This window comes from Hyperoodon ampullatus (assembly GCF_949752795.1).
Source record: "Hyperoodon ampullatus genome assembly, chromosome: 8".
Lineage (NCBI taxonomy): Eukaryota > Metazoa > Chordata > Mammalia > Artiodactyla > Ziphiidae > Hyperoodon > Hyperoodon ampullatus.
The window spans coordinates 28,062,463-28,076,494 of NC_136921.1; the positions used below are offsets into that span (position 1 = coordinate 28,062,463).

The 14,032-nt window shown below is 38.5% G+C and overlaps 1 protein-coding gene across 29 annotated transcripts in view; it reads right to left on the reverse strand.

Moving 5' to 3' along the window:
* MAP2 (microtubule associated protein 2) overlaps window positions 1–14,032 on the reverse strand; it is a gene marked incomplete at both ends in the record, with an annotated part of 74,785 nt that overhangs the window by 28,910 nt on the left and 31,843 nt on the right. For 5 of the 29 annotated variants that reach the window (XM_079710090.1, XM_079710088.1, XM_079710087.1 and 2 more), the window contains one exon: window positions 78–139. In XM_079710090.1, the coding sequence (XP_079566216.1) occupies window positions 78–139 (62 nt within the window). Of the gene's footprint in view, window positions 1–77; window positions 140–3,031; window positions 3,167–3,338; window positions 3,546–3,743; window positions 7,485–9,207; window positions 9,454–14,032 lie in introns of all 29 variants that reach the window. The other 24 variants (XM_079710097.1, XM_079710096.1, XM_079710095.1 and 21 more) reach the window with 17 other exon arrangements.

The window sequence follows — 14,032 nt, forward strand, 5'->3', positions numbered from 1 at the left end:
CTAAAATTATTAAAACATTGCCACTAATACCAAAGGGAATGTTGAATGAAGAGCAAGGAAAAAGTTATTTTACTCACAGACACTTTGTCCTTTGTCTGTTTAAATACACTGGGAGCCTGAGCTGATTCAGCACCTGCTGCTGTTGAGAGAGGAGACAAAAACAACCCCACACTTAGTGGCTAAAGACCACTTAAATGCATTTTTAATGCCTTTTGGATATTCAGTTGTGTCAACAGACTAATGCAAAGTGAATTTTGTTTATATTGAGACTCAAATTCAGTAACTGAAGAAACCCGAATAATAAGAACATTATAGCATGTGGCTCCCACTATAGAGTGTGCTAATTACTATAACCCAGTGTTTACCAAAGCACAGGTAAGCACACCAAGTAATTTTCTGTTACCAATGTACCCTTAAATTACAATTGATCCGTCAGAATGGAAATCATAGGACAGTAATCCGAATGCTGCAGAATTTAAGGAAAAGGGGAGTGACTGGTTTCTAGGGTGGGCATCACATAAGAATATTCACAGAGATTCCCAAACCTTCTTTATGTAGCCACTGTCATATCTACAGACATTTCTGCATTTTATATTTTAAACTGTCATGGTCTGCCAACCCCTTTCCCTCTGCACCCCTTCATTTCACAATATGAATGACACACTTGTTTGACGTGAAACGGACCACATGAGAAGGGAAGGGAAGAAAAATGGCTTGTCAAGAAGAGAAAACATGAGAAGAATTTTAAGTTCAGTAAAATAGACCATGTTCTACACATGCACTTCCTGTATGAAATTATTACCACATCTGTTACTGTTGTTTCTCTTGCTGCTGTTTTATACTTCTGGTTTCAATTTTAAACTCCATCATCTCTAGCATAATTTCTGCTGATGACTTACCTGACTTGACTTAAATATCTTTCATGATTGAACACAACCCTTTGTGTTTGGGGAAACTGTCCCTATTTAACAATTGGGCTAAGAAAATAAAAGGCATAAACTTGTGTGTTTACTTCCACCTTAATTTTCTTTCACAAGAGAGAAATCCTCTGGAAAAAAAATACTTATCCTTATAAGCGCTCCAAATGAGTTTCAAAAAGGTTTCTTGTGCCATGTGCAGTTCTAACACAAAAACAGTAACGGCCTACAATATGTTCTATGCTATTTAGGACTGGCTAGTAAGATTATTCGCAGACTCTGAAACTATTTTTTTTTTTTAAAAGAAGAAGTGCAAATTATGCCTCTTTACTATTTCTACAATATAGCTCACTTTTTCTGCGACATATATACTTTGCTTTAAGTCAATGAAACTCATGTTTGGTATATGCTTTCTGTTCGAGTATCTTAATATTTGAATAAAAAAGGAAGATCCTAATGAGTCCAAAGATCTTAAATTTCCTTTAATGAATGAAATAAAAAGGCAAGCTATTCTCAGTGTGGCATACTGAATACTAATGACATGCAGGTACTTCACCAAACCATTTGACATTTCCTCTGAAACTGTACGATCCTAATATATTTTTCATCTTTTTAGGTGGCATATAGGGCTTTTATGCCCCAACCAAGAGATTCTGCCTGTGCAAGCATTTTTCTAACTAGAAGAAAAATTCCAAGTTTAATGAAAATGTACTAAGTAAGATGCACTATAAGATTTAGAGATGTCATGTTAATTCCTAACTCTTAACTTAGAGGAACCCCTCATTCTAAACCTTCATCATCAAGGTGTGTGTATAATTATGTCTTCTACTTTCAAATCCTGCCTTACATACTAGTTCTTGAAGGATGCTCATGAGATATTTTCTATATGAAGAACACAAATTAAAAATACTTGAAATTTTTAGTGGCTATCATGAAACCATTAACCTTGATTTTTTTTTCTTACAAGGGTTAATGCTGCTCCTAACCCTTTAAAGCCATCCAAAGATTCATACAAAGGCACTTCTAATGTATAATGGATTGGGAAATATTCCTTTCTGACTTAAGAACTCTGATGCCTTCTTTTGTAGACTGCAAGTGTGTCATTTAATCAATGCTAAAATAAAATATATTCTAAATGAAGAGTATCCTAATACAATTATACATTTAAAATAAATACTTTGCACTGAAATTTAGGAATAGAGTTTACATTATAGATATTATGTATGGTCTTTTGTGATGATTTGTAACATGTTTCACTCCTTCATGTTCACTCCTTCACTCCTTTTTAAACAGTAAAAAACAAGTATATCTGAAGGAGACAGAACAATAAGAAGGTAGAAAAATAGAAATAAACCTAAATTCTAAGATATTAGGAGGGAAGGAGTTTATTAAATTTTAAATTTATTAAATTTTTGAATGCTACCTTATGTAGGGGAATTTAGCAGTTTGGATCCAACACATTTAAGAAAATCCCAAGGACAAAATGTCAGCTAAGAGATGTAGTATCACCAGAAAGCCTGGCTAATTTTGGATATGAAAAATAAAATCTGATAGGATTACCAGACAATTTCCTTCTCCATTTTTTTTCTTCCATCCAAAAGCAAAGTAATTTTTCAACCACAATTTCACCCCAGATTTGCTTTTCATTTTCCATCTCAAAATCACTATGCATTCTTGGTGGTTCTCAGTAAATTCATCAACATCAGTAACAGATTTGGCAATAACAATATAGAAAATAGGACAAATACATATGGGTTTTTAAGCATGAGGGAGATAAATAAGCAAAATAATGAGAATGCATACCACGGTTATATTCATCGCCATCGTCTAACCAAAAACACAGAATGAAAATAGGAATCCCCAGAACGTGACACTAGAGCACAATGCCAAGATACAATCACTGTTAAGTCTGAGCATGACAAAGAAACAAATGGTCATGACCTCTTCTGCAGGGAGGGAAAAAAAAAAGAATAATGATACAAGACACTTAATAGCGAAATTGTTCATGACTGCTGAGATTCTTGGAAGAAAAACAAAACGAAGCTGCTACGGTAATGAGATAAAAAAAATACATGTCCATGTTTGCCAGCCACATTGCAGAATTGAACAGTCACCTGTCGTTTTCCGCTTAACACAGGAGAGATGAGTTGGTCTAGTATATTTGATAGCAGGTTTTAAAATGAATTTCCTGGAGGGAGAGTGGGCCTGAACTTCTGTTTTTTTAGCAAGTTCAGCCTTCTTATAAACTGCTATGAATAAGAAAACACAAAAAGCATACCATCAGGAAAAAATAAACACTTGGAGCAAAACCGAATGAAATTTCATCAATAATTAGTTACCATGGTTAGGCAGTTTCTTCTACAAAAGAGTAATAATGAATTACTTCAAAAACATTTTTAAAGAAGTGATTGTTAAATGAACCTTTTTTCCTTCTCACTTCATCCCTGGAGACTGTGCTAGGTTCCTTTTTAGCTATTTTTCTTTCAGGAGTGGAAATTCTGCCTCTCCCGGTTTTAAAAGGCTTTTCTTTTCTATGTTTCTCAAGAGATGGTCTCCGAGCTTCCTTTTCAGCTTTCTCCTCTTTAGGAATAGTTTCTAACTGTTCTGTCATGATGCTCCTATCATCATCTGTGGATCAAAGCAAACCATGACAACAACAACAACGAAAACATTAGTAACAAATGTACAAAATCCTTCATCTATTTAAAAAAATGCAAAATCAAGAGATAAAGGGTCACTTTAAAATGTTTAAAAATGAAAAAAAAATTCCACTAGGTTACTGGATTTTATTTGGGAGTAGAAAATTAAAAAAAAAATAATGCACACCTTGAGTGTCCACCCAGAGGCTGTCAGCATCCATGATGGAGTCATCAATGGTGGTCTCGTCTTTGTAATCATCATAGGTTTCTGTCTTATATTCTGAGAGTCCAACCTCTTCTCTCTCAGGGGAAGCCGGAGCTTCTGGGGAGCCATCCTTGGGTTCAGCCTGGGCTTCAGCTGCCTCTTCTACTTCAAGCTCTTCTTCAGCACGGGGGGATGGTCTCCTTTCTACCTCAGGCTGCTCTAAGGCTGCAAAACGCACACTGTGGGAACCCGACTCCCCTTCATCAGTTGTGGTTTGCACGACAGTGATGAAATCATCCTCGATGGTTACAACAGACTCAATCACTCCCTTGTGTTCACCAGGGCAGGTCTCCACAAATTCCTCCCTGACACCTGGGACACCCAGGTCAGTAATCTGAAGGGTGTCTGAGCGGAAGAGCAGTTTATCATAATCTCCCTGGGCTTCTATCTCTTCTTCCTCATCCTCAGCCTCTGCTGGTTCAGCTCCAGTGGCTTCAGGCAATGGTTCTGTAACATCAGAGGGTGTGATAGATATATCTGGGGTCTCCTTATTTTCTTCTTTTGGCAGCTGAATAAATTCCATCTGGACGTCAGCTCTCTCATCTGCGGCTAAATCAGCCTCTGAAACAGCAGGTGCACAGGGTATTTCCACAGACAATTTGATGGCAATCTCGTCTTGAATTAGAGAAGATTCTGGGGAAATTTCCTTCTTGCCCTCATCAGCTTTCAAGGACTCCATGGTGAGGCTTTCATGCTCACCGCTGGACTCATAGGACTCCTCTTTGTCTACAGCCTCCTGGTGCACCAGGTCAGGCTTGGCCACCTTCTCCTTGACTTCTGTTTCACTAAATTTTGTGCCTTCTTTCACGTGGCCAGACTCAACACCCATAAACGCATCTGCCTCCTGAGGTGCTGTGGATGAAGGGGCGAGGTCCTGGGTAGCCTTGAGTTTAAGCTCTGCTGCGTTTCCAGCATCTATGTGTAGCCCTGAAGCCATCTGTCCAAAGTCACTGATTTTAATATCTAACTGACCCTGGTCAGCTTTCTTTGCAGCAAAATCGAGTTCTGGTTCAGCTTTTTGGGATGGTTCTACTTCAGCTACCTCTGGCACGGAACTAAGACCTTTCTCTGCTTTCTCAGCCATGAGAGGTGATGCATCTTTTGAGACTGTCAGTTCTTTGGCTGAAGCTTGCTCATGGGTTACTCCTAACCCAAAAGTTTCAACTTTATCACCAGCCTCTTCTGTTTCCTCGGCATGTTCTTCACTTTTTTCTAGTAAAGTATCCAGCTTATCATTCGCTTTCTTCTCCAGATCAAACTCCCTACTCAGTCCTGATTTGTCACCAGAGATAGGCGGGGATACTTCTTTCTCAGCACTGAGTTCATCTTTGACTCTTCCAGCAGCTGCCAGTTTGACTTCAATCAATGAAAGATCCGTGACCAAATCTCTTCGTGCTTTATCATCAGTGCCTTCATAAAAGGAACCGCTCTCCCCAGATAAATTCTCACTGTCTTGAACAGGTGATGGGAGTGGGACTGTGTATTTATTGAACACACAGTAGCCCAGGTCTTCGAGCTGACTGTCAGTCTTAACAATGACATGGTTTTCATCAGTGACAGGGGGGAAGCCAGTACTACTCTCCTCCACCAGAGTCTCTGATGTGACTGATTTTCTCCTGGCAACCTCAGCATCTGCACTCACGGAAGCTAATCTTGACCTTGTGCCTGCCAGGTCTAGCATCTCAGGCAGGTCAGGTGCCATGACAGTACCATTTTTGTAATAATCTTTGGCTAGGAAAGGTGACTCACACGATGACTCGACTTGGGTGTTTTCCTCTCCAGTAGCTTTTTCCCCCTTGATCTGTTCTTTTTCTTCTTTGCTTTCTGTTGGGAAGCAAGGGGCTTTGTCCACTGCAGGTGTTGTGGCTGGGAGGTAATCATCTCCTTCGTCCATACTTCCACTAGTGTTGGTTAGAATATCAGAAGCAAGGGGAGAAAGATCATGCCCCCGACCAAAGTTAAATCCAAGGGCTATGGAATCCAGGCAAGACATGGGCAAATTGATTGACATGCTTCTTTGCTCTATTGCAGACCTACCACCAAGTCCTAAACTCCTGCTTAGTGTCAAATCATCCTTATTCTTACTGTGTAGATCCCTTTTCTCCCCATACACTTTTGGATCAATAGTGAACATTCTTTCTTGAGGAGAACTGGGCTCTTCAGGTAAGTCAGACGGATAACTCTGTGTGAGAGTGCTATACCCTGCTTCTTGTGCTGGAGCACTGGGCTGGGAGTCTTTCTCTGCCATAAGTGCCTTGTCGCCATTTTTATACATGGAAGATACAGTATCAAAAGACTCTTGGGCACTTTCTCTTGTGTCACTCAGTTCATAGTAATCACTGCCTGGCTGGATACTTTTTGTCACTTCTTCTTTCAAGGCAGATGTTTCAAAGTACTTGGACATTCCTGACTTATCTTCATAAAATGGCATGTCAAGCTCAGCTGACGTTACAGCTCCAACTCCTTCAACCTTATTATCTTTGTCAGCAACTTTTTCTTCAAAAAGCTCCTGGGTGGCACTCTTTTCACTTAGTGCAGCTGGTTCAGTCATGACTTTTTCTGGTGTCTTAGAGGTCACGGCTGAATCGGTAACTGCTTGCTCCAAACTTACAGGGAATAAGTCCTGTTTTAATATATCTGTGGGAAGCTCCTGGCCTTTCGGTTCTTCTTTGGAGTAAGCGTGCTCTGTGGAGGGCTGAATTACACCTGTTTCTTCATCTGTCAATTTTGGGGCTTCACTCTCTTTTGACACAGCTTCTTCATCAGAAATGGTTGTTTGTTCTTCAAGCTTTAGGTGAGGTTCCTTTTCAGTAAGCATAGACTCCTGTTCACTGAAGGTGGGAGTCTCTTTTATCTGCACACTCTCTTGCTTTATTGCCCCTTTCTCTTCTCCTAAACCTTTCTCCGGAACATATTCTTCCACAATCGAAATGTGAGCATCTTTGGGTGATGTAACTGCCTCTGAGGCTGGTGCTTCTGCCATTTTGTCAGGTTGATCCTTATGGGGCTCTTCAACTTTAGAGCTATCTTTGGCAGTCGCTGGGCTACCAGTTTCTTCCAAAGATTTTTTGTCATCTGGCTGTAGTAGGGCAGGGGCAAAGGGTGATGTTGCTGCAACAATGTCATTCTTTGTGATATCTAAAGGAAGAGTGAAGCTTCCACCCTGAAAGGGACTTGGCATGGGAGAATCAAATTGTTTCCCTTCCCATTTTGGGATGTCCTCAAGTACGTCTTTTTCCTTCATGGGTGTTAGGGGGCCAGGAGATACTGGAGCAACTAAACCCCACTCATCCTTTTTTGCTTCCATTGGCATTTGGATGAACCAGTCCTTTTGCTCTTTTGCAGCTGAGGGCTCTGCGGGAAGGCCAATATCAGGTACCACTAGGCTCGTTTCTGTCTTCTGTTTTGTGTCTTCTAGGCTGGCACCCAGAGTATGCCCAAACAGAGTGGGAGGTACTTTTTCTTCTTCTGTGTCTTGCATATCCTTTTTATCAGGGGAAGTTTTAGTTGTCTCAGGCTGAGAAACTAAGGCAGCATGTTTAAGGTCTTCACCAGGCTTACTTTCTTTCTCTGACTCCTTTTCCTTCTTGTCTAATGGCTCGGCTGGAGAGGGAGTCAATTCCTGTTGATCATGAAACTCCATCTTCGAGGCTGTAAGCAAACCTGAAGTAATTGGGTTGATTTTTAAACAAATAATAGGCAAGTGCTTTCAGGCAGTAAGCTTAAAATTATATTTTGAAATGGGAAATGAATGGTAGGGTATAAAGAAAAACTATGAAACATGCAAGCATGCTACTCATTTAAAAATCAATATGAAAATGTCAGGACTGAGATATATTTGTACGATTGCTAAGATGAACTCCCACTGTGAATTAATATGTACATAAATTGTAATAAGAGTATATTTTGAATACTCTTTTTTCCTTTGTTTGGTCTCTCTAAACAGTATGTGATGTGTACTGAAGTAGAAAAAAATTTTCATGTGCCTTCTACAGATAAAATTACAAATTAAAGAATATTGAATAAGTAACTAACATTAAGGTACAAAAGAATCTATATAGTAATCTAAATATGGGAAAGAATTGATTTCTACTGACCTTTTTCTTTGTTTTCTAATTTGTAAGTGAATTGGCAGGCCATGGGCAGAAGGCCAATTAAGTTATAGCTATATGTGTTAAATAAATTCAGTTAACTGGATTGACAAGTTCCAGGACCAATTTTGGGGGCACTGAAAGGTTACTAGAATAAATTTTTAGAAGTCATCTGAGAATAAATTTTGGTAATACAAATAAATGATTACTACTGACTTTATATGATATGACCTAAATATTGACAAGTCAATTTCTACCACATATCAAAATTCTTAAGTTCTAATCATTACTTACTCTGTATGGTAGAGGTAAGAAAATCTGAATTATACTGATAATACTGGGAAGTCATGTGACTAACAAAATTTTAAAGAGTCAACTATTAAAATTCTTTCTCTCCTTGGTCATGACCTCATTCTCTGGAATGTGACCAACTGGCAAAGCACTGACCAGTATTGGCTTTAGAGATGCTTCACAGAGACTAAATGACTCTTTTTAATTTTTATTTGTTCAGCATTCCAAAAGGTTTCAGAGTTTCAATTGTATTTTAAGGTCAAAGTTATTCACTGTGGTGAATAGGGCTAAATGTAATTATCTGGAAAATAAAACTCAGTCATCTCCTGAAGAGCAAGTGTATGGATCATTATTACCTTATATACTTGTGTGTCTTGTTGTCACAATAGAAAAGAAATACTACACGAACCTTTCTAATAAAGGTTAGATGAATGAAAACTCAAGAGATATGGTGATTATCAAAGGGGTTGGCTGCCATGGAAAGGAAATGATATGAGAAGCATCAGCAGGCGCTTTTAAGGGAACCAAACCAGTATTCACTGAAGCATAAAAAAATATAGCACACTGCGGTTGCAAACAAAAACGATTCTACCATTTAAGCCTGTATGTGCCAAAATCCATCTCTACAGTTTGAAAGAAAAGCATATGAATTGCTGTCCCCCAAAATAAAAATAAAAATATACATGTATTAGCAATGTGACTGGCAAACATTTGAGATGAAGAGCGGGGGCGGAAAAAAGCTCACATAGTGTCATCAGCCTGGCTGCAAAGCGTATTGTATCATGGCAAAGTAAAACCAGGAATCAGCTGCAGCAGTGGAAAATCAAGCTGCCACACAGCACCTGCACAAGCCACACTCTCTGCTCATTAAGTCTCAAACAGTGGTTTTGGGATCATGAGAAGACCCAGCGATGGAATAGCATTGGAAAGGCATCAGGTTGGTAAGCTGCTGGAGAGATCTATCTTTTGCAACAAAACACATGCAAATCCTAAGAAAGACACACCTTCCCCGGCAGAGGAAGGGGTTTTTACTTCTGGAGACACCTCCGCGACCTCTTTTATACTTTTCTCCTGTGGGGTCCCTGCTGGGGCGCTCTCTTCAGGAGCTATTTGGGCCTCCGCACTAGACTCCACTTGGCCCTCACTGAGGCCCTTGGGCTGGTCTGAGGCCTTGGCAGCCTCACACTCTTTCCCAGGAAGAGTGGCAGGTTTCTCTTCCTCAGCCATTGGACTCGCTAGCATTTCTTCTTCTTAGGGAGGAAAAAGATGTTGACATCATGACCACAGAAACATACATGAAACAACAGAAATATTATTCAAGGAACACTTTCAGCTCGATTATATTGACCTCACAAGAATCTTTTACCATTTGGATGAGCAAATTAATATCCTAATGCAATGGACATTATGTATTGCTTGGAAAATTATTATGCATAATCTGCAAATCATGATGCCTTTTACAGTCTTATGAAAAGGCTCTTTATTTTAAAACTTGAGAGCTGAAAGGGTTTTATTGCTCTATTACCCTCAGTGGAAATGGCAGTAAGTTGTACACAATGTGGAAAGCTGGCTAGAAATAAGAGATGGTACTGCCAGATAACAGATGGTTGTGAAAAGATAGAAGCATTGATGTGCTTAAACAAACCTTTAAATTTGTTAGACATGTGCTGTTTTCTCCAATGCAGGAAGCCCCTACATACGAATTTCTGATTACTTAATTTAAAACACGCAAACTTCGCTAAAAAAATCTTTGGGAATAAAAAGCCTGGTCTCAAACTAATATCCAATCAACTACCTTATTATCAGCTTTATCATGAAATCCATCAAAACTCTTTAAAATATAATTTATTTAGTATTTTTAAGGCCAAAGACTACCAAACTTAATTTTACATTCATTGCATTATATGATTGGAGAATGTAAAAGTTTTCAAGAAGTAAGTAAAATATTTTGAAAAACAAGGTCCAGGTAAGAGTTAATTTCACTACTATTTAGAAAAGTCTACCTCTGGGACATGACTGTTATCAGATTGTTCAAACCACTGAAATATCAGTAATATAGTTCTTGTATAGTCCTCTTTGACACTGAAGAAAGAAAATGTGCATATTATAAAGCCTCATTTCTGCAATTCAAAACAAAACCACCAAGGAAAGATAATTCAGTGGCAACAAAACTGCCAAAATATCCTCCCCAAAGATGTATATCACACAGAAAAATGTTAACAATTAAAATGTAAAAAACAAATTTATGAAGGCCATGAATTATCGTGTTCATTTGTTTCTCATTTACACTTCAAATGTCAGTAAAATAAATCCTATTTTATTGCTTAAGAAATTACAGGGAGGGATTTCCTTGGTGGCACAGTGGGTAAGAATCCGCCTGCCGATGCAGGGGACACGGGTTCGAGCCCTGGTCCGGGAAGATCCCACATGCCGTGGAGCAACTAAGCCCATGCGCCACAACTACTGAGCCTGCTATCTAGAACCTGCGAGCCACAACTACCAAGCCAAGGGGCTCTCTAGAGCCCATGGGCCACAACTACTGAGCCCATGTGCCATAACTACTGAAGCCTGCACGCCTAGAGCCTGTGCTTCACAAGAGAAGCCACCACAATGAGAAGCCTGCACACTGCATAGAAGAGTAGCCCCCACTCGCCACAACAAGAAAAAGCCTACACGCAACAACGGAGACCCAATGCAGCCAAAAATAATAAATAAATAAATTTATATATACAAAAAAAAGAAAGTAGAGGGAAATATATAAACTGTTTTCTAGTTCTGCAAATGAATGGCTCTTATGAAATTCCTAGGAAATTCTTATGAAATTCCTATAATTTAAACAATTATACATTGTTTAAATGGACCTGTGAGAAAGACTACAGATGGAAAGAATTTTTTTGAGAAATATTAAAATCTTTAGAGGGGGGAAAAGAGTACTACTTCTATTTTCTCACATTTAGCACTCAGAAACTTTCATTGTTGTAATTTAATTATGTCAGTAACATTTTAAGCATTCAGATTCTAACTCATTATTAAGGCAATTTTTATAATGCCATAGAATTAGAGATTTTGATTAAAGCTAAGAGACTTTTAATATAGCTGCTTTAATATAGCACCTTATTGGATGAAATCTTATCAAATTAATTTACATGTTTTCCAAATCCATGTAATTTTTTAGCTTTCCATTTTCTCATTTTGTCTAAATCATGTTTATTTCCACACCTGTTCTTTATTCAAAAATTCACATAGTTTTCTGAATTGTTTTAAGTTCACTTAGTTGTACTCAATATGGGTTATATTTCTCCATCAGAGTGTCTGAGCCACTGGTGCTCTTGCCTTGGAACTATCTGCCCTTACATTAAATATTGTGCCATATAAAAATAAACTCTTCATTTAAGCAAGTTATTTTTCCTCATTTGAAAATAACTTCTTCATCTAAGCAAAAAAAAAAATTGAGCTCTATTTTTTTTCCTTATAAAACTACCTTGTTAGAATGAGACAAATTGCAGCCCACTGCCCACTTATTTTATCCTCACCAGAGTCAACTATACATAGGGTCTCCACCTTCATGAGACTGGAATGACAAAAGCTTTGGAGCATTTCCCTCATTTTAGCCCACTTCTACTTATTTGAAGCAAGATTTAGGTCACCTGGGGAAGCCTCTGTAGTTTCTGTAGATGATTAAGTGATTTGGAGAAATAAATTCATTCCATAAAATTTATTCTACCCTAAACAGACCTTTCTCTTTTAAAGAGCTATCACATTAACATAGCACTAAAAAGAAGCCTAACTCTATTGAAGTCTGGTCCTAGAAATATTACGTATCCAAGAGGATAAAATTATATTAAAGTTCATCTTCTTTGGTTTGGGTAAGAGAATATATTCTTCCCCCACTAATTTATTTGCAAGGGGCAGAAAGAAGTCATACTTTATTTGAACTTTTTTTGCTTCCTTCTCAGAAGCCGTGAAAAAAAAAAGGAAGTACTCACATGTCTCAAATAAGGCTTCTTAGACATAAATTGTTGAGGCGTTTGGATGGACTGAGCTATATAGGGACTTCACTTTCATATGGAGAAAGCAGGCTCCTGTCCCTCCCACTCCACACATGAAGGCACGCTTAGTATGATGCATGTGGTCAAAGCTGCAGGCAGGGGAGGGGGATCAAAAGGGGACCATGCTCGGTTCACCTTTCTCCTGGTCTAAGTGGGCCTCTGCACTCTGCGCTGGGACACTGGGGAGCACACTAGAGGTAGTCCACTGTGAACTGAACAAAGGATGCTTATAGTACTCCTCATCGGAATTGGAAGAGTCATCATCAGGCACAGACACCGAGATGGTGGAGGGGGCTAGGAGCCTACGCCTCTCCCCACTGGTGGCAGGTTTGTGGTTGGACAAACTGTGTAGAGGACCCACTTGATCCTCAGCCCCTTCATCTACAAACAGACACACAGGAAGAAACTGCAGGGAGAACTGGACAAGACAGACACAAGATCAGACAGACACCTGCGCGAGGACATGGGGCCATGGAAGCAGCAGAGCAGGATGGAGGATGGGAGACAGTGACGTCTCATGCTTCAGTAGCCGCTGCATTTCAGCTATCCCTTCAGTAATCTTGCCATTGATCTAAAGGAACCAAATGCTCTGACACCCCCACTGCATAATAGAAATTATCTTTACATTCCCCTCAAACAAGTTAAAACAACAACAGGACACTGGAATAGAAACAAAGCACTATCAAACAAATACACTTGTTAGAAGAAATTCTTTCAAGTACATAAATTTTCCTCATGCTTTTATCAATATATTTATAAGTTAAAAAAGAGGAAAGCTGTTAGGATCTGATGCCTGCACAATTATGGGGGAAATCAGTCCTGATGAAGTACAACCTTAATTATCTAGTATGCTCACATGGTTAGCATTTTGGTTGATTTAATTTTTAGTTAATGACTTCAACCAGAAAGTAATTTTTAATTTCAATCCTGTTAAGAAAAATCTACAATGCATTATCTTTCTTTCCTGTCTTGCTTAGGGGAGCACAGTTGGCACAGCTTTTACTTTGGATGCAGACTCCTAGGCATCTTTTTAAACCCTGGTCCTCATTTGCATGACTGTGAAAATATTAGAAAGTTTTAGAAAGTACCTAGCAATATACAGTTGTTTTCCCGTGCTCTGCTTCTCTTCTGAAAGCTTAATAGATTACAGGTAGCTGAGAATTTCTATTGAGTTGGCTTCAGACTCATCAGTATTTTATTCAATGCAGTTTCACTTGCACTACTGGCTTCTGACTGTTTTTATATCTCAAACACCTTATTGCATATTTCTCATTGAAATGCCAAAGGAACTGCTCTCATTTCTCTTCTTTCCTGTGTCTTGGCTTAGAAATCTGCATTATTTAAATATACTTCCTTAGTTACACGAGTGTAGATCAATCAGTTTGCTTAGCATTTGGATTCTTGCATATTTTAATGATCCTTAAGGATGATGACAAAGAACAATATCTGGCTGCTGATGTAGTACAGACACTACACCTCAGGACTACATGGCAGGTTACTAAATTTGCTAATCACTATTTATTTACTTATATAGAGAATAATTTTAAAAATTTTGTAATTTTCAAAATGTGTACTATCTATATAATTTTTATTTCTATCAAAATTTAAGTTGACAAAATTACAGCAATAATTTGAAAATGCATGATATTTTTAGGGCAATAACTTATTTTTAGCAAACTGAGTGCTGACAACTGGAAATGAACCTGAAATCATAAGGATGCTAAAATAACATTTTGAAAGGAGAATACTTTTAATCTTTTGAACACATTATTTACTGATT